Source organism: Sceloporus undulatus, chromosome 6 (assembly GCF_019175285.1).
Source record: "Sceloporus undulatus isolate JIND9_A2432 ecotype Alabama chromosome 6, SceUnd_v1.1, whole genome shotgun sequence".
NCBI lineage: Eukaryota > Metazoa > Chordata > Lepidosauria > Squamata > Phrynosomatidae > Sceloporus > Sceloporus undulatus.
In genome coordinates this window covers 118,556,616-118,574,956 of record NC_056527.1, presented here as the reverse complement: position 1 = coordinate 118,574,956, position 18,341 = coordinate 118,556,616, and the positions used below count along the sequence as shown (strand labels likewise).

Genomic DNA, 18,341 nt, shown 5'->3' with positions numbered 1-18,341 from the left:
GTGCAGCGCTGTTTGCACACTGCGCAGCTGCGACATCATAGCTGTGTGTCCCATGTGGGTGGTGCTGCGCAGCTGTGACGCCCTCGTTACATGCGAGGGTTGCTGGGCGTGTGGGCGCTCCACCCACCAAGCAACCCTTGCAAGTAATGAGGGTGCCGCAAAGGCCCATCTGTTGAGGGCCTTAGTCCCCAGAGCCATAGACCAACGTTCAAACCACTACACCATGCTGACCCTCAATAGTAAGACTAAGCCCTTGCAAAAAGTGTAATGAGAGGAGAAAGGGACATCTGTGGCCAGAAAGGGCCCGCTTACCTTGTACTGGCTGAGAGGGTATTTCTCAAGCAAATACTCGTCGCAGCCACAGACCTTGAGGAGGTACTTCCCCTGGTACTCCTGGACGCACAGGCGCAGCTGCTCTGGCGACAGGTGCATGCTCCGGGTCTTCTTCCGGATGGCCTCGGCTATCACCTGCTCCGGCAGTGCGTCGTGCGGGGTCTTGAGGGTGTATTTCTGTTTGTCGTTGTTTGGAGACACAATAACCCAAATGGTAACTATGATCCGACCTTCGGGAGATGGAAGGGGAAGGGAGGGGAGAAGCAGGACAAGCAACCGTCATTTCGGGATGAAACAGAATGGCAGGGAGGGGTAGCACAAGGGACTTGGCAGGGGGGAAACCCCAAAAGCTTGGCTCAGTTAAGTCATTATTCCCCCCCCCCAGACTTCCCTTCCCAAAAGAATGGTCCCTCACCACTGGCCAACACTTTGGAAGCTGAGAAAGTGCCAAGGACCTAAAGAATGTTTGCACATTTCATGAGAAAGGGGGTCTTGACACATCTCCACACATTATGACCGTTTTTGCACATTTTATTATTTTTGGCCCTACTTTTTGGGGGCTTCAAAAATCTGTTAACACAAATTTATTGTACTGGATATGTATGCATCCACAAATATATAAACATGCTATGGACCCTCAGCATCCGCTGGGGTTTTGTTCCAGCACCCTCCATGGATACCCAAATATGTAGATGCTCAAGTCCCACTAAATATAGTATACAAAGGCAAAAATCAAAAGGTGTACTTTTTGGAATATATATATATATATATATATATATTCAAGCTGTGATGGTTGAATCCATGGATAAAGAAATCTGTGGAGATGGAGGGACAACTGTATATAGTTGTCTGGTTCTGAGTTCCCTCTGATTTCCTGCCATGATGTATAGCTAGAAAAATGTGTTGGTTGCTTGCAGTGTTTTAATGCTGTATTAGTTAAGTAGTGGATGATGGGAATGGTTGTCACCAATTCTTGATGGTGTTGGATGACTATTCCTCAAGATGGTTAACAAGTATGGAGTTGGAAGGAAAGACAACCATAGGAAGAGAGGTAATGCAAAAATGCTTTCCTTTACAGGTGAATAAAATATCAGCCCACTCAAACTTTGAATTGCTAGGTGTTAAAGTATGCAGTGTAAGCATTGTAAATTTGCACCTGGCAACCTAAGTCTGCTGGAAACATCTTTGGTTTCTGAATAAAGTTCTGCAGTGCGCTACTGAAGCTTAACTTTCAGAACCGAAGTAATTCTGTACATGATACTAGTGTTTGCCATTCATTTATGCCGGGTAAAACGAAATGTTTTTGTGTGTGTGTATGTGCAAAATACAACAATTTTCGGGGGGGGGGGGGACAACAACATATTTTTCTACAAAATGCAATGTTTTTCCTGAAATGAATTTTTCACGTACAAAGTCATAAAATGCAATAATAATAATAATAATAATAATAATAATAGAAAGAAAAGTGCAAACTGTCTCACCAACTCAACCACCAGGATGAAAACTTTTGACATTTTTAATTCTCAGGTATGAGAACAAAATAAGATTTGAATGCCTTGAAAGTGGCTTCAGAAACAAGGTCCCCGGCTCTCTATCGCCAGCCCTCAACTGCAGAAAGTTCCCAACCTCTGAAGGATTCCTGGGGCCAGCCTTCCATCTTCTCCTTGCAAAATATTACAAGGAGGCATCTCATTGCTTTAAAAAATCAAGATGAATAAAAGGAAACGGGGCTCTTTCAAGTGATGCATTGTGGCAGTTCTGCTGACGCCACTTTGATTTCATTCATTCCTAACCCATTTAACACTTGCGGTTTAGGGGAGTATGTGCAGGAAACGTTATCAGTTAAGAAGAAAAAGTAATCGCTGTGGGGCAGGGAAAGGGTCAGTCTGTCTCTCTCTGTCTCTCGCACATATGCGCACACATACAGATACTTTCTCCCCTTACTTGCTGCCTTGGGCTCCTCAGAGGAAGAAACACAAGCAGAAATACACTCATTCCTCCATATTTGCAGCTTTGATATTTGCAATTTTGATTATTCACGGATTTGATTAATGTTCTCTCTAGGAATCTCTAGGTCCTCCAGTGCAACTCTATGGTCAACTTTAAGTCAAAGATGCACTGGAGGACCTAGAGATTGCTAGAGAGAATACTCTACTAGGCCTTTGTAGCTCCTCCAACACAGTTCTATGGTCAGTCTCTCTCAGACAGTGACCACAGAGTTGCAATGAAGGACCTAGAGATTCCTAGAGAAGTGTCCTCTCAGGTAAAAACATGATGTTTTGGTTATTTGTGGTTTTCCCATATTGACAGGGGTCTTGTGCCCCTAACCCTAGCCAATATGGAGGGACAAGTGTAATCCAGTTGGGCTCACTTGTGGCAGAGGAAAATACAGTTCGCAAACTTCCTGTGGTCCTCAGGTCTAATTTTGCATCCTGAAATGCTCTCAGGAGGCCCTGAAAGCCCAAAGATGCCCCATTTAATTTGTTACACTGGCTGCTTTTCCAGCCTCAAACACCCCTAAGCCATCCGAAAACGTGGTATTTTGGGTTCCCTTTACCCTTCTGCATTATGACCCCTAAATCAGTCATTTTCCAGCTGGAACTGAAAGTGACATTGCATCACGTCCATTCATGCCTGTGGGCTGGAGATGGGGAAATGCCCTCCGTCCCCTTCACAGTTGCCCATCTCTGATTAAGGCTGCATCCACACTGCAGAAACAATCCAGGTTGGCACCACTTTGACTCTCATGGCTGAATGCTATGGAATTCTTGGAACTGCAGTTTGTTGGGCTCCAGAGCTCTCTGTCAGAGAAGGCTACATGTCTAAAAAAACCTTACCGTTCCCAGAATTCTATAGCACTGAGCCATGGCAAGTAAAGTGATTTCAAACGGGATTATTTCTGCAGTGTGGATGCAGCCTTAGAGGAAGATTACCCTTTACCTCTCTCTTTAAAGAGAGGAAAACTCTCTCCTCCCTTCCGAATATTTCCTCCCAAACAGCGGCCATCGTGTCGGCCAAGACTCCGCTTTCTGCCCACCCGCTTGGTCCCTTCTCCTGCCCCGCTTACCTTTGTCTAGCTTGCTGTACACGTGTTTGGGCAATTCGGGGCTAGACTCCACATTGGGGGGATACACATACAAAGCCTGGCTCTGGGGCCCGGCGGACCCCCGCGTCTCCACGGCTTCGCGGCAAACTGAGAGGATGTTCCGCCGAAATTCCTGCACCTCAGGGTCCTTGACTAGTTCGAATTCGCAGATGGGCATCCCAATGGCAAACCCTGGCAGAAAGGAAGAAAAGGAGGAACGGAGAAGGATTAGGAACAGAAAGCAGAACAGAAATGTTCCTTGGCTTTGGAAAGGGGCGTCTTCCTTGACCTCGTTGGTAAAATGATGAAGTCTGATCAGATCTTTCACTTTACGGGAAATTCCCCATTGCACAGAAAATGTCATATTTGTGCAGAGAAGGCTGTCTTCTGTGCAAATTGTTCACCAAAATGTCCTGAGATTTAAAATCTTTGAAGTTTTTCATCCTTGCAAAGTGGTAGGAGAGGTTGAAGATAGAAAGAAAGAAAGAAAGAGTTTATGAGTAAAGAAGTTAAAGTTTAATGATCAGAAGGTTCAAGAAAAGGAAAAATATATGTTTAAAGTTGGTAAGGGAAGGTAATGGCATGATATTGGAGAAGGTGAAAGGTTGGAGGAAGAAATGGATAGAATAGAAAACACATAGGTAAAGGATCGGTATGTATTAATGTAAGATGCTTATTGATTTTGACATGTACGTCCTTTTTTAGATATTAACGTACATGTGAAGTTTATAAATATGGGTTTGAATGGGTTTCTATGTCTTTGTTTGTGTTGTATGTTTTATGCTGTATGTCTTTTTAAGCAATAAACATTATTAAAAATTAAAAAAAGAAGAAGAAATGTAAGCAAACATATACATTCCTCAGAAGGAACAGCAACCTTGAGAAATGGTCACTTCTATCATGATTTGGGAAATGTCATCTTCAATTTCCAGAAACCCTGATGCTGGCCAGGAGATACAGGGATCTGTAGCTGAAAATGCAGCAACTTCTCCAAACTCTGCTATCGAGTTTGGGTCTCCTTCCTCTTGGGCAGATCCCAGAGAGTGATGCTCGGGGACAGTTGCGCCAGTAGGAGGGAGCTCACCTGTGGGGTTCCACAGGGTGCTATTCTGTCCCCATGTTATTTAACATCTATATCAAGCTGCTGGGTGAGATCATTCGGAGTTATGGAGCTGGGTGTTATCAGTACGCTGATGACACCCAGATCTATTTCTCCGTGTCTCGTTCGTCGGCCTCGAATTCTGATGGCGTCTCCTCTCAATGAATGCCTTCGGGCAGTAATGGGCTGGATGAGGAAAAACAGATTGAGGCTGAATCCAGACAAGACAGAGGTGCCCACGGTAGCGGCCCCGAAACCAAGAATCGGGTTGCAACCTCCAGTCCTGGATGGGGTCACACTCTCCATGAAGGACTGCGTTCACAGTCTGGGGGTGCTCCTTGACTCGTTGCTCCTGATGTTGAACCAGGTAAATGCGACAGTCAGGAGCGCCTGTTATCAGCTTCGGCTGATACGCCAGCTGCGCCCTTTTCTGGAAGTAAGGGATCTGGAGACTGTTGTGCATGCGCTGGTAACCTCACCTCTAGACTTCTGTAATGCGCTCTACATGAGGCTACCCTCGTACTTGGTCTGGAAACTGCAACTAGTACACAATATGGCAGCCAGAGTAATTTCTGGAACATCCAGGAGGGACCATATTACCCCGGTTCTAAAGTCCCTCCACTGGCTGCCCATTAGCTTCTGGACCCAGTACAAGGTGTTGGTCATCACCTTTAAAGCCCTAAATGGCTTGGGTCCAAGCTATCTCCGGGACTGCCTTCTCCCCTACAATCCTCCCACACACTCCGCTCCTCTGGGAGAGGCCAACTTCAGCCACAAACATCTAGGCTCTCGGCTACCTCCCAGAGGGCATTTTCCATCGTCGCCCCCAGATTATGGAACGGCCTCCGGATGAGATCCGTCAATTGACATCCTTAGACAGCTTTAAAAAGACTGTCAAGACGGATGTCTTCCCGCAGGCCTTTCCAGGACAGATAATTCTGGCCTCAGGAACCCTCTTCTCATGAGAGTCCCTAAGGTCCTCCCTGGAAATCTAAGTAGAATGCTACCACAGTTCACTGTTTTGTCTTGTTTTGTTTTGTAATAACGTGTATGTGTTGATGTTGTTTAATTTGTTGGTTTTAATTATAACTTATTTAATAACTTTTTAAGGGGGGAAGTAGATTTTGATGTATGATGTATTGTATTTTATTACTGTTAGCTGCCCCGATTGACCTTAAAGAGGCGGGATATAAATTATTATTATTGTTATTATTATTATTATTATCCTTTGGCCCTGACCTCCCACGGCCCATCAGTCTTTCTTGGTTTAATAAAATAAATAATAATAATAATAACATTTATTTATCTTTTCCCGCCTTTCCCTGCGGATCAAGGCAGGATCACAGCATAAAAACATATATATTACAACCTCTGGCTCACCGATCTCACGGTTGAGTATCTTCTCCTCCCGGTTTCCCACCGGCTCAATGACCTTCAGGATGGGCTGGAAGAGGCGCAGGTCGCAAAGGCGCCGCGATTCGTCAAAAAATTCTTCCCGCTCAGCTTCTTGCGTCACTCCAACGAAGATGTAGGAAGATTCCTCCTGGGAGGCAGAGGGATGACAGAGAAAGGAAATGGGAAGCCTAAGACCAAAGGCCACCTCTCTCACCCAGGAGACCTCTCCCCCCATCCATATTTAACTCAATGGATCCTCGCCATATCCATTATTATGCATTTAAAGTACTGTATATACTCATGTACAAGAAATTTTAGTCAAAAAATTGACCCAAGAAATCTGAGTCGACTTATCCATGGGTCAATGTAAATACTGTACATTGGACCCTTGTTATATGCTGACATTTGGCTCCCAAATCCCCCGTGGATAACAAAATCCGTGGATGCTCAAGTCCCATTAAATGTAATGCTGTAGCAAAATGGTGTCCCTTATAAAAAATGGAAAATCAAGCTTTGATATTGGAAATTTATACTGTTTTTGAACATTTTCAAACCGTGGATGCTTGAATCCGTGTATAAGAAATCTGTGTATAAGAAGGGCTGACTGTACTTTAACTCTCTCTCATATATATATATATATATATATATATATCTCAAAAAGGAACCATCCCCTGGTGAAAGGGAAGAGTCTAATCTTAGCATTTAGTGTGAGCACAAACAGTTATTCCTGCTGGAATTTGGCAAGTTTTCCTTTGCTTCATAAATCCTTTGTTATGTGTCCCTAAATTTTACCCTCGACTTATTCACGGTCATTTCAAAATCCATAATTTTGTCCCCCAAACCTACCCTCAACTTATACATGAGACTGACTTATAGTCAAGTATATACAGTATGCTGAAAACTTAAAAGCCTGTTGACAATGTAAACTGTCCCCCAAAACATATTCAGAAGACTTTTTCTTTTTCTTTTCTGTGATTTTAAATATTATTTTAAAACTTTTAATAAGACTATTTCCTTTAGAAAAAGACATTGCATCTCTAGTTAGGATCCCATGTTCCTCATGAGGTCCTGGCACATTGCATGCCCCCTAACTTGTGTACCTGGAAACCAAAGGCTCCTTTGTTTTTCCGCCCCTCTTTTTGCTCACCTGCAGCAGGTGGAACAGGGGATATTTCCTGGCCTCCTTGAAAAGGTCGTGTTTGATGCTCAGCAGGGTGGCTTCCCGCAAGCATTCGAGGGTGACGATCATGCCGTTGGGGAGGCAGCAGTCCACCATGATTCGTGGGGGCATCAGGTGGAGCCCCCACAGCTCCCCGGACGAGGGTCGCGGCGGCATGGCGGCGGTGGAGGGGCAGGCGGACTCCGGTACGTTGCAAAGAGATGCCTTGGGATGGCAGGGGACTAAAGCATCTTATGCACCAGGGGAGAAAAGAGAATAAGAGGGAGGTTATTAGGATTTACAGCTTAAGGATGCACCAAAAGCAAGAGAGATTGGAAAGTCACTGGCCATGCTGGATGGGGATTCTGGGAGTCATAGAGTTGGCTCCCTACATTTGCGACTTTGATTTTTGGGGATCTAATTAATACATTTTCTCTAGGAATCTCTAAAGCAGTGGGTCTCCCTCAGCCTTTGCTCCTCCAGATGCTTTGGACTTCAGCTCCCAGAATTTCTGAGCGTTGGCCATACTGGCTGGGCCTCTTGGGAGTTGAAGTCTAAATAATAATAATAATAATAATAATAATAATAAATTCTATACCGCCCTCTGGCAAACCAATCCGGGCGGTTGACAACAGTAAAATATAAAATATAACAATTAAAAACACTTTATCCCTCCCAAATCGTTGACATTTGGGGGGTCAACGATTGAGAACCACTGCTCCAGAGAGTCTGCTCCAATGCAACTCTATGGCCAACTCTTCTCAGACGTTCTGCTGGAGGACCTAGAGACTCCTAGAGACAGCTTCTCTAGGCATTTGTAGGTCATCCTGCAAAATTCTATGGCCAACTTCCAGTGGATGCTGACCACAGAGTTGCGCTGGGAGACCTAGAGATTCGTAGAGAGGTGTTCTCTCCTGTTAAAAACAACATTTTAAAACTATGTGCAGGTTTTCCACTTTCATGGGGGTCCTGTGTCCCCAAACCCAGCGAATGTGGGAGGCCCACTGTCATCCAAAAGAGACAATCCAGCTTTCCCAAGCTCTGTGAAGGCCGCTTCCCTCCCTATCCTTGGAAGGCTGGAGAGCCCAAGTTCAGTCCATTAATAGGCCCAGCTTCTTACTGGTCAACCAAGAATAGATATAAGGACCTTCTTAGGGCTTCTCTCGAACTCACTTCCCAGAGGAGTTGGACTATCCTTTTGTAAACAATCCTTTTGATTCAGCAGACTTTTGGGACTGACTGTTGAGGGGAAAAGGGCCTTGCAAAATTTCCTTTATATCTGCTGTTTCTTTCTTTCTAATGGCCATACTTTTCTTTCTATTAATTGTTGAATTACAATGGTCTCTCCACATTCGCTTGGGATCGGAGTCAAGGATCCCTGCGAATGTGGGAAACCCTCAAATAAAACAAACACTATTCTTTTTGCCCAAGAAATCTCCAGCTCTTCCAGTGCAACTCTATGATCAATGTCTGTCAAAAGATGATCATAGACTCATGTTGGAGGACCTATAAAGGGCTAGGGAGGTGTTTTCTCTAGGAACTTCTAGGTCCTCCAGCACAACTCTATGGTCAACGTCCAGCAGAATTGCGCTGGAGGACTTAGAAATTCCTAGGGATAATGTATTAATCAAAACCACAAATAATCAAACCTGCAAAAGTCAAAGAACAAATGTGGAGGACCAAATGTACCTTTTGAACATTTTAACAATGTGAATTTTTAGCTGTGTCTGTTCTAACTATTCTAAGCCGCCTTGAGTCCCAAAGTGGGGTAAAGGCAGAAAATAAAGAAACAGACAAGTAGGGATTCTGGGAGACGCAGTCCAGAAAAATAATGTTCCCCAGCTCTGGATGTGGGATCCTTAGATTAGGTCCATCTTCTACAAACAGTGTCCTCTAGATCTATTTGCAACTTCCAGAATCCTTTGGACACCTATCAGGAGGAATGTATGGGACGATTTGATGCAACTCGGCGCTTCTTCTGCCCTGATTCAAACTTGCATTATCAAACCACTAATAAGATAACATGATCTTAAAAGCAAAAATAGACCCAACCTAAGTGTTTTTTTCATAAAACAAACGCATTTGAATAAATCTGGATTAAAGCAGGCCCAGGGAAGATTAGCCCCTGGTTGCCAAAATTTAAATGGATCAATGATTGCAGTGCTTCCAGAAAGTGCTCCTGGTTTAGGCCAAGGGTTTGAGGAACCTCCCTGAGTAGGAGAAGAAGCGGAGAATAACCTTTCTATGGGGGCCTTTGTCTGAATGTGGGATACGAAGGGTATTCTCTGTGGGATAATGGACGTCCGAGTGAAGGAAACTGGCTTGCATTGAGACAGACCCTGGGTCCATCTGGGCCTATTCTGTCAATTCTGACTGGCAACAGCTACGGATCTCCAGGGTTTTCACCAGGAGATCTTTCCTAAACACCTGGAGATGTTGCCGGGAACTGAACCTTGGACCTTCTGTATAGGAACGTAGGTTGTTGCCCTTACAATGAGACAGACTCTTGTCCCATCTAGCCCAGTAGAATCATAGAATCATAGAGTTGGAAGAGACCCCAAGGGCCATCCAGTCCAACTCCTTTCTGCCATGCAGGAAATCACAATCAAAGCATCCCCATTGACAGATGGCCATCCAGCCTCTGCTTAAAGACCTCCAAGGAGGGAGACTCCACTACACTCCGAGGAAGGAGTGTTTTCTTCTGTCGAACAGCCCTTACTCTCAGGAAGTTCCTCCTAATGTTGAGCTAGAATCTCTTTTCCCGGAGCTTGCATCCTTTGCTCCATTGGGTCCTAGTCTCTGGAGCAGCAGAAAACAAGCTTGCTCCCTCCTCAATATGGCATTCTTTCAAGTATTTAAACAGGGCTCTCGTATCACCTCTTAACCTTCTCTTCTCCAGGCTAAATACACCCAGCTGCCTCAGTCGCTCCTCACAGGGCTTTACAGTTTCCAGACCCTTCACCATTTTGGTTGCCCTCCTTTGGACGCATGGCTCCAGTTTCTCAAGATCCTTTTTGAATTGTGAGCCCAGAACTGGACACAATATTCTTGATCAAAGCAGAATACAGTAGAATAGTGGCACTATTGCTTCCTTTGATCTAGAGACAATACCTCTACTGATGCAACCTAAAATCGCATTGGGCTTTTTAGCTGCCGCATCGCACTGTTGACTCATGTTCAACTTGTGGTCTACCTGGACTCCCAGATCCCTTTCACACGTAGACGTCTCTCATTCAGACAGGTGTCCCCTATCCTATATCTGTGCATTTTGTTTTTCCGCCCCAAGTGCAGTACCTTACATTTCTGTTCCCTTTTGGGGCACAAGGGGGGCTTATAGGGTTATAGGTGAAGATTTCTCATGCGCAGACCTTGTTACTGGAAAAGCTCTTCACTGTTCTGCTTCGTTCCATCAAGGTGAGAAAAACTCCTGCACAAAACACACCTCTGGTTGCATCCCATGGCATGCATGTATGCTAACCTCGCATTATACAAACAACACAGTGCAGTGGTTTGAGCGTTGGATTAGGACTCTGGAGACCCAGTTTTGAATGCCGACTCAGCCATAAATCCCAGTGGGTGGCCTTGGGCAAGTCAGATCCTCTCAGCCTCAGAGGAAGGCCATGGCAAACTCCCTCCATAGAAACTTGCCAAGAAAACCCCATAATAAGGTTGCCATAAGCCAGAAATGGCTTGAAGAAACACATAACAATAACGTCATCGTTTTGGGGCAATAGAGATGTTTTTAAACAATCCTACACCATCTTGTTTTGTGTGAGCAGACCTGATTGTTATTTCTCTCTTATGCACACACAGAGACACACAAAAACACATCAAGCCTGGGGATCTTTTTCAACTACATCTCTTCCAAAGAATACAACCAAGACAGGCATCGGTGCCACCCGCCCCAGACCTACTTACTCTCGAGTAACGGATGGGAAATGAGTCGGATTTGGCAGCAGAGGTTTCCGTGTCTGTGTCTGTGTGTGGTTGTGTGTCTTTAAAGGCTGGATGAATGGGCCAGATCCCAAGGTTTTCCTTAGGAAGAAAGGTTCCTGCTGAGGCCAGTTCTGGATCTCGTAGCCATCCCTCTCCTTTGCCAAGCGAGCATTTTCCCTCCGTCTCTTGCCTTCCGCAGTCCAGAACTGTGGCAAAAATAAAGGAGGATGAGGACAACAACAACAATTAAAGTGACATTATAAAGGAGGAAGAGGGAAGAAAGGAGAGATTGAGGAGGAGGAAAGGGATAGGAAGGAAGGAAGGAAGGAAGGAAGGAGACACTGAGGAGGAGAAAAGAATTGGAAGGATGGAATGAAGGAAGGAGATTGAAGAGGAGAAAAAATAAGAAGGAAGGAAGAAGAGATTGAAGAGGAGAAAATAACAGGAAGGAAGGAAGGGAGGGAGGGAGGAGAGAGAGATTGAGAAGGAGAAAAGAATAGGAAGGAGAGACTGAGGAGGAAAGGAATATGAAAGGAGAGATAGAGGAGGAGAAAAGAATAGGAAGGAAGGCAGGCAGGCTGTTTGGGGGAGGAAGGGACAGACTGCCCTCCCCAGAGTCCAAAACATCAGCATACATCTCTGAAAGAGCTGCTTTAAAAAAGGGGAGGAAAGAAGACTACGGTCCCCTTCCAAGCCAACCCCCCCCCCAGGTTCTTTCCATTGACCTGAACCATTCTCTGTGCCTGAAAACTGTATCAGGAGAAGGCATTGGGAAAGAGGGGGGCTGTTATGGCTGGCTTTGACGCATGCTTCGCAAATCTTGCAGCAGAGGAAGAGATGTTTTCAAATACGGAGGGGAGGTTTGGGGAAAGGAGGGGGGTCCATCTGGTGGAGACCCTGAAGGAGAAGGAGAAGAAGGGCAGAGGAGGATGCCCCAGCAGCCCCGGCAGCATCCTCCCCTGCTGGACCTTGTTCTGGGGAGGAAGCAGAGGGGGATGCCAACATCCGCTGGAGGAAAGGAAGGAAGGAAGGAAGGAAGGGCTTTTGTAACAAAAGGAGGAGGCTACTTACAGGCTGCTGGGCTGAGAAAGCTCAGGATGATGGGCTTTGTCGGGGGACGAGGCTCTTGCTCAGCCTTCTTTCTGCCAGGGATGCCACCATCCCAGCTCTCTTCCTCTTCTTCTTCCTCCTCTTCCTTTTCCCAGCAGCAGCAGCAGCAAGGAAAAGAGAAAGGAAAAGAGGGTGGGCTTTTCCCTCTCTCTCTCTCTCTCTCTGTTTTCTGCTGCTGCAAATGGTGTGTATCCGGCAGAGGAAAGCACGGATTTCCGTTGGGTCCAACAGGATTTCTCCGTCTCCCAGCTGGGAGGGAAGCAAGCAAGAGGGCCAGAGCACTAGGCAAAGGCAGCAGAGCCTCTGCCCGGAGATGCCTTGGCAGGAGCAAGCCAAGGCCCAGCAGCAACCCCAGGCAGCCCCCCTCCGGCCCACTTCCTTGGGGGTCTCTCTAATGGGGGGCTGGGAGAGGGGCCCAGGAAGGAAAGCAGCCTTGCAAAGATTGCCATTCGCCCCCCCCCCCATGTTCCTCCTCTGCCAGGGAAGGTTTGGGGGCCAGAGCCCAAAAGGGACTCAGCCCTCTTTGTGGACAGTCATCCAGACAAACACAAAGATTGCCCACCACTCGGGGGTTGTGTGTTGTTGATTCTGCAGACATTTATTTATTATATTGGGGGGGTGTTGGGGGGGATCTGACCATAATAATAATAATAATAATAATATATTGCTATCAGGCGTCTCCAATCAGATCAAAGCAGCGAACACCATTAAAATGCCGTGACACACATCCATAACCCCTAAACCTGCCCATCCCCAATAAAAGCCAGATTCCAATTCTAAGCTAAGCAGGGACCAGGGAGGGAGGCCGCTGGGAGGCCGCTCTGGGACACAGGAGGCTTTGCAAGGGCACACTTTGGGGCCAACACTCAACCTAGAATGGGACTAAGAGAGACACGCTTCTCTCCCTGACCCCTTTTCTACCCCAAAGCCCAGCCAAGAGCCCTGGGATGGGAAAGGGGTTTGGCACATATTACACCGTTTCAGCCTTTGAGGGACACCTTTCTGTTGTGTCTCGCTCCAGCTCCCATCATCCCCAGCCAGCCTTGGCCTTGTTGGTTGGGCGTAATGGGTGTTGGAATCCAACACTCCTGGAGGCCCATCAGGTGAGGGGAGTTGGTCGGGCCAGAGGATGACCCTTGTGGGGGTAGACCTGAGTTCGAATCCCTGCTGAGAGCCATGAAAAAGAGGGGAACACTTGGTCAGTTTTTCAGCCAAGTTGGGACAAAGGATGACCGTTGTGGGTAGACTTGAGTTCGAATCCCTGCCGAGAGCTGTGAAACCAAGAGTGACACTGGGCCTTTTTTTCAGCCAAGTCTACCTCTCAGGGTTGTTGTTGAGGGTAAAACAGGGCACAGGCCAGTCTGAGCTTCTTGGGGTAAAAACGAGGCTGAAACACAACAGATAAGTTGGAAAAGTGGAATCGAACACCATCCAACATTTTGCAAGTAAAACCTGGGACATGTTTGTGTCCAAGCGGCATCAAGAGGGCAAAAGTCCTTAGCAAGGAAGGGCATCATGTATTGAGGAGAGTCTGCAGCAGTTCACTATTGCCTGAGAAAGAGCCTGCGCCTTCCTTTCCTCTCTACCAGACCAGTCAGGTCCAAAACGCACTGCCAAAATAATCCAGTTTGCAACCGCTTTGACTGCCCTGGCTGAATGCTAGGGAATTCTGGGAAGTGTAGTTTTGTGAGGCATTTAGCCTTCTCTGTCAGAGAGCTCTGGTGCCACAACAAACTACAGTTCCCAGGACTCCCTAGCACTGAGTCAGGGCCGTTAAAAGTGCTTTTATGCTGGATTATTTCGGCGGTATGTTCTGCCCCAAACTAGATAATTTCTGCAGCGCTTTAGACCAAACTCAATTATTTCTGCAGCCATCAGAGGAGGCTGAAGACAAAGGGAGGCAACAGAGGATCAATCAGGACAATTCCTGCCTAATCTGGACGGATGTATAGTATGGATCTGGACCATTTTGGAACCCATGGGATCTTTCAGTCAGGACACACGGTCCGTTCTGCCGGGTGCATCCAAAAGTCTGTCTATCCTCTTGCTATTTTTTGGGTTTCCCCCTCTGGTCCTAGAGATAAAGGATAATGTATAGCTGCCTCGTTGTGACTAATAGGCCTTCCTTATAGCCGCATCAGGGCTGGATTTGCCTGGGAAGCCTCCCAGGTTGGCATCTGATCCGTGGCTTCGTTTTGTGGCAGCAAAAACTCTGATTTGGGTGGAGAAATATTCCCTTCTCTCTGGCCTGAATCTCCCTCTCTTCGTTTTCAAAGGATGGGATCCCCTTTTGACTTCTGGAAAGAAAGAAGGGGGAAAACACCTCCTTTTCTAACTTTTCCCACTCCATGCATCATCATTTTATACATTTCTCTCCTTTTTTCTCTCCTTACTCCTCTCTTTTCTGTCTCCAGCTGCAGAAATAATCTGAACCAACGCCACTTTTTCACTGGTATGATATTCTCTAAACCATAGTTTTGTGAGGGGTTTCTCACATGAAGGAGATCGGGAGTTTATCCCACAAATATCCCGGGGGGAAATAGCATAATTACGCAAAACGATTTCGCATGCCGTCGCACAGAACCCACCATTAAAGTGGTCACCAAGAAGCATTAACACACATCTTTTTACTTCTGGGATTTTGGCAACAATGCATTTCCAACATTGCTTTACTTGTGCAACCGAGTGTGATAATCATTTGCACAATCGCTCCCTGTTTCCGCTTCATTTACAGGATGCTTTAAATGCACTTTAATCTCTCTTTAATGCCAATATCAGACATTTAGCTTTCTCTATATCAGAGAGTCCCGGTGCCACAACAAACTACAATTCCCAGGATTCCATAGCACCAAGCCACGGCTGTTAAAGTGGCGCCAAACTGCATTAATTCTGCATTTTGGATGAAGATGCCTTCCTGAGCTAAACTGCTGCAAAGACAATAGTCACAATCAAGAGAAATGAGTTGAGTGTTTTAGCTGTGCTTTACTTTCTTTTCCAGCTCTGGCAGTGTAACCAGAAGCGCGCACAATTGTGTTACACAACCAAACTGTTTAAGAACATATTTATCCTGAATGTTCTGTTTTGCCTTGCGCCTTTCTCTCAAGGCTGGCCTGAAACCGGGGGCTTTTCTATTCAGCGGCTTTTCCCAATTATCCTTCACATGCAAACTGCCCTAACAAGCCACAGACTGGGTCCGTATTTCTCCCCAAGCCTCTCTGCCAAACTCTCTCCGTTGTCGTTAGTTCAGGTCAACTCAGGATACGGGGGACGCTGGGAGGTATTGATTGTCTGACGCTCCACTTGGCCCTTGTTTACACTCACTTGCCTTTGCAACCCTGCAAAGGGGTCTGTCACACTGGGGATAATGGCAGCTTGGAGAGATTAAAGTACATTTAAAACATCCTGCAAACAAAATGGTGAGTAACTGCAGAAATGATTATCACATGCAATTGCACAAATAAAGCAATACCGGAAATGCATTGTTGGAAATGAAATCCCAAAAGTAAAAAGATGCGCTTTAATGCTTCTTTGTGACCACTTTAATGGCGGGTTTTGTGCGACCGTCGTGTGAAATCGTTTCGCATAATTACAAGATTTTTCCAGGATATTCACAGGATAAACTCCCAATCTCCCAAGAGAACATGAGCATCAACATGAGATGCAAGAGGCTTGTTTAGCAAGAGTTGTTGTGACAGGGATCCATTTTTGTCATTGTGTGCCTTCATGTCACTTCTGACTACGGTGACCCTGTCACAAGGTTTTCTTTGCAAGATCAGTTCAGAGAGGGTTTCCTTTTGTCATCCTCTGAGGCTGAGAGAGTGTGACTTGGACATCTTACTCACTGACTTGTCGTCTGGTCTTGCTATCTCTCAGTTGTCCCACCTGTTGTTGTTAATAAAAAATAATGTAATAGTAGAAAAATCATTTTTTCCGCTTCTTTTTTGATAAATCGATTCTGCGCAAATGTGACCCAGATGTGGATCAGAATCGATTTCAAGAATCAGATTCACAAATCGATTCAGTGTCAGTGTGAATGAGATGTAGATCGGAATTGATTTACTATGACATGAGAAAGGGTCGCTGGGTGGAGAAGTGGGAATTAACAACCTGCGTTCTCCTGCCCTTTGACGCTTGTATGGAAGTACGTAAAAGCAATTGCAGTGATGGACGGAGGAAAACAAACAATCCCACTGAAAACACTTCAAATTGAACCAATTCATTTGTCAATGTGAACCACAAGTGGGTTATTTTATTTTACAGCAAGAAAATGCCATTGGGTCAAATGTAGTGTGAACCATGCGCTCCGCTGCCGAACCGACCCATCGATTCACACAACAGCAATAACATCAACATGCATGAGGGCAGAACATTGTGTCATTTTTGTTTTACCAGTCATTCAGAGGCTGCTATGAGTGTCTTAACAAGAATGCTTTCAATAAATAATAAGACTGTGGCATACATGGGGCTGGAAGCCAGGAACTTCTCATTACTATGTTGGTGCCTCAGACGTCCAAACTGCCTTCTCTCAGCGGGTGCCAAAGGAGGAGGAAGTCCATTTGGTCTGATTTCCAGCTTCCCCGCAGTAGCTAACTTAAATACACCAAAGAACAGGAAGTAGTAGTGCTACTTTTGGACTACAACTCCCATGCTCCTGGTGTATGCTTTGAGGAGCTGCAGTAGTCCCAAGGTAACTTGGGCCCTAAGGGCAGGGAGGCAACAGCCTGGGGCAGTGCCTGATTACTCCAACATTTGTGGGGGTTTTCTTTAAAGGCAGGCTGTGCGCTTAGGTTTCAAACAGCCTTTATTTTAAAAAAGGAAGGAATGTACCCAAATTGTTGGGAGTTCATGCAGCGTTTTTGGGTCGTGACTCAGCATTTGGCTCCTTCAACGGACGATAAATCCCAGACGAAATATGCTACTCGTCTAGAAGTTGGGAAATGCTCTTTTTTCTGGCCTGCCGGTCAGCGGGGTTTGTCCTCCAATGTGCAGATGACCAAATGATCGCTCAGGGCAGAATCCTTTAGGAGAGACAGGAGGCGTTGGGACATTTCTGTGCTTTGCTTGCCTTCTTCCCTGCCTTTTCGCTCGGACAGAGTAGCCCAGAATGGCTATCAAAGAGGATTAAAACCAAATTCAAAATGGGAAAGCCTCACAAAATTGCATGCAGCCACAGCGAAAGCAAATCTGACACGGCCGACTGGAAGAAGATGAAGAGAAAGCATTGAGGAAGAGTCACGTCCTGATAACTAAACATTTTGAAAATGCAGAATGGCACCTGCCTTTTGGAGAGGGTTGTTTTGGAATCTGGGCGAAAGCAGTTATGCCCAGCCATGTATGAAATCAGGGTCCTGCCGCGTGCCAATTTCCTATTGATAGGCTGTGGCATACATGGGCCTGGAAGTCAGGAAACAGGGAGATATATATACACACAAACAAGACACACACTATTTCTGTCCCTGCCTTGGATGACCTTGGGCAAAACGCCATTTCCCGCAGCGTTGTGGTTTGTGTCTTCCTTCCCTTATGACTCTCCCAAAAAATCTTCCAAAGACAAGAGGCAACTGAGAGGCAGAGAAAGGATGGAGTCTCTTAAGAATGGATTTGTGGGGTCCAGAAAAGCTGGCAGTCTCCTCTGGAAGCCCCAAAGTGAAGGGGAAAGAACATTCGGAGGGAAAACGCAGGCACACACTCCGCATGCAGCCAATTTAACACACTCCTGATGAAACTAATCCATGAAGAAATTCTTATGGAACAGACCTCTGTTATCCTCTCTGAGGATTCTTCACACACACAACCAAGACGCACCATGCAGAGCCTATATCCAAGAAACTAACAGATTCTCATTAAATTATGCAGATGAAGCAAGTTGGCCTAGTTTTTCCTTCTCCAACTTGCCTGGGAAAGCGTTTTCTGAACAGTCTGGCTTCTTTCCTCAGAGAGCTGCTTCATTGAATTTGCAGCCGATGCCAGAGCCAGAGGGCTAACCAAAACCTCAGAAGACAGAATCAGGATTCAAGACAACATAGAAGAGACTGGAGATCTGGGTCTAAATTGGGGGGGGGGGTGTCAAAATATAAAAGGCACTGCATTTGGACAGGCAAAAATCAGATGTATAGCTATAGAACGGGAGACACCTTGGCTTGACACCAGTTATTTGTGGGAAAGGATCTTTGAAATCGACCTTCGAGGTCTCAGCAAACCCAGAGTCTTAACAAAAATCAGCA

The 18,341-nt window shown here is 45.9% G+C and overlaps 1 protein-coding gene across 5 annotated transcripts in view; it reads right to left on the bottom strand.

The window, feature by feature from the left end:
* The window catches only part of LOC121932579 (phosphatidylinositol 4,5-bisphosphate 3-kinase catalytic subunit alpha isoform-like), a 36,725-nt gene extending 24,374 nt beyond the window's left edge, over nucleotides 1-12,351 (bottom strand). For 2 of the 5 annotated variants that reach the window (XM_042471337.1, XM_042471341.1), the window contains exons 1-6: nucleotides 12,079-12,351; nucleotides 10,990-11,213; nucleotides 7,060-7,322; nucleotides 5,898-6,060; nucleotides 3,401-3,610; nucleotides 313-563 (exon numbers count right to left, since the gene is read on the bottom strand). In XM_042471337.1, coding sequence (XP_042327271.1) covers nucleotides 313-563; nucleotides 3,401-3,610; nucleotides 5,898-6,060; nucleotides 7,060-7,248 — 813 coding nt within the window. In that variant the 5' untranslated portion in view covers nucleotides 7,249-7,322; nucleotides 10,990-11,213; nucleotides 12,079-12,351. Of the gene's footprint in view, nucleotides 1-312; nucleotides 564-3,400; nucleotides 3,611-5,897; nucleotides 6,061-7,059; nucleotides 7,323-10,989; nucleotides 11,214-11,732; nucleotides 11,988-12,078 lie in introns of those variants that run through there. The other 3 variants (XM_042471338.1, XM_042471339.1, XM_042471342.1) reach the window with 3 other exon arrangements.
* Nucleotides 12,352-18,341: the final 5,990 nt, after the last annotated feature.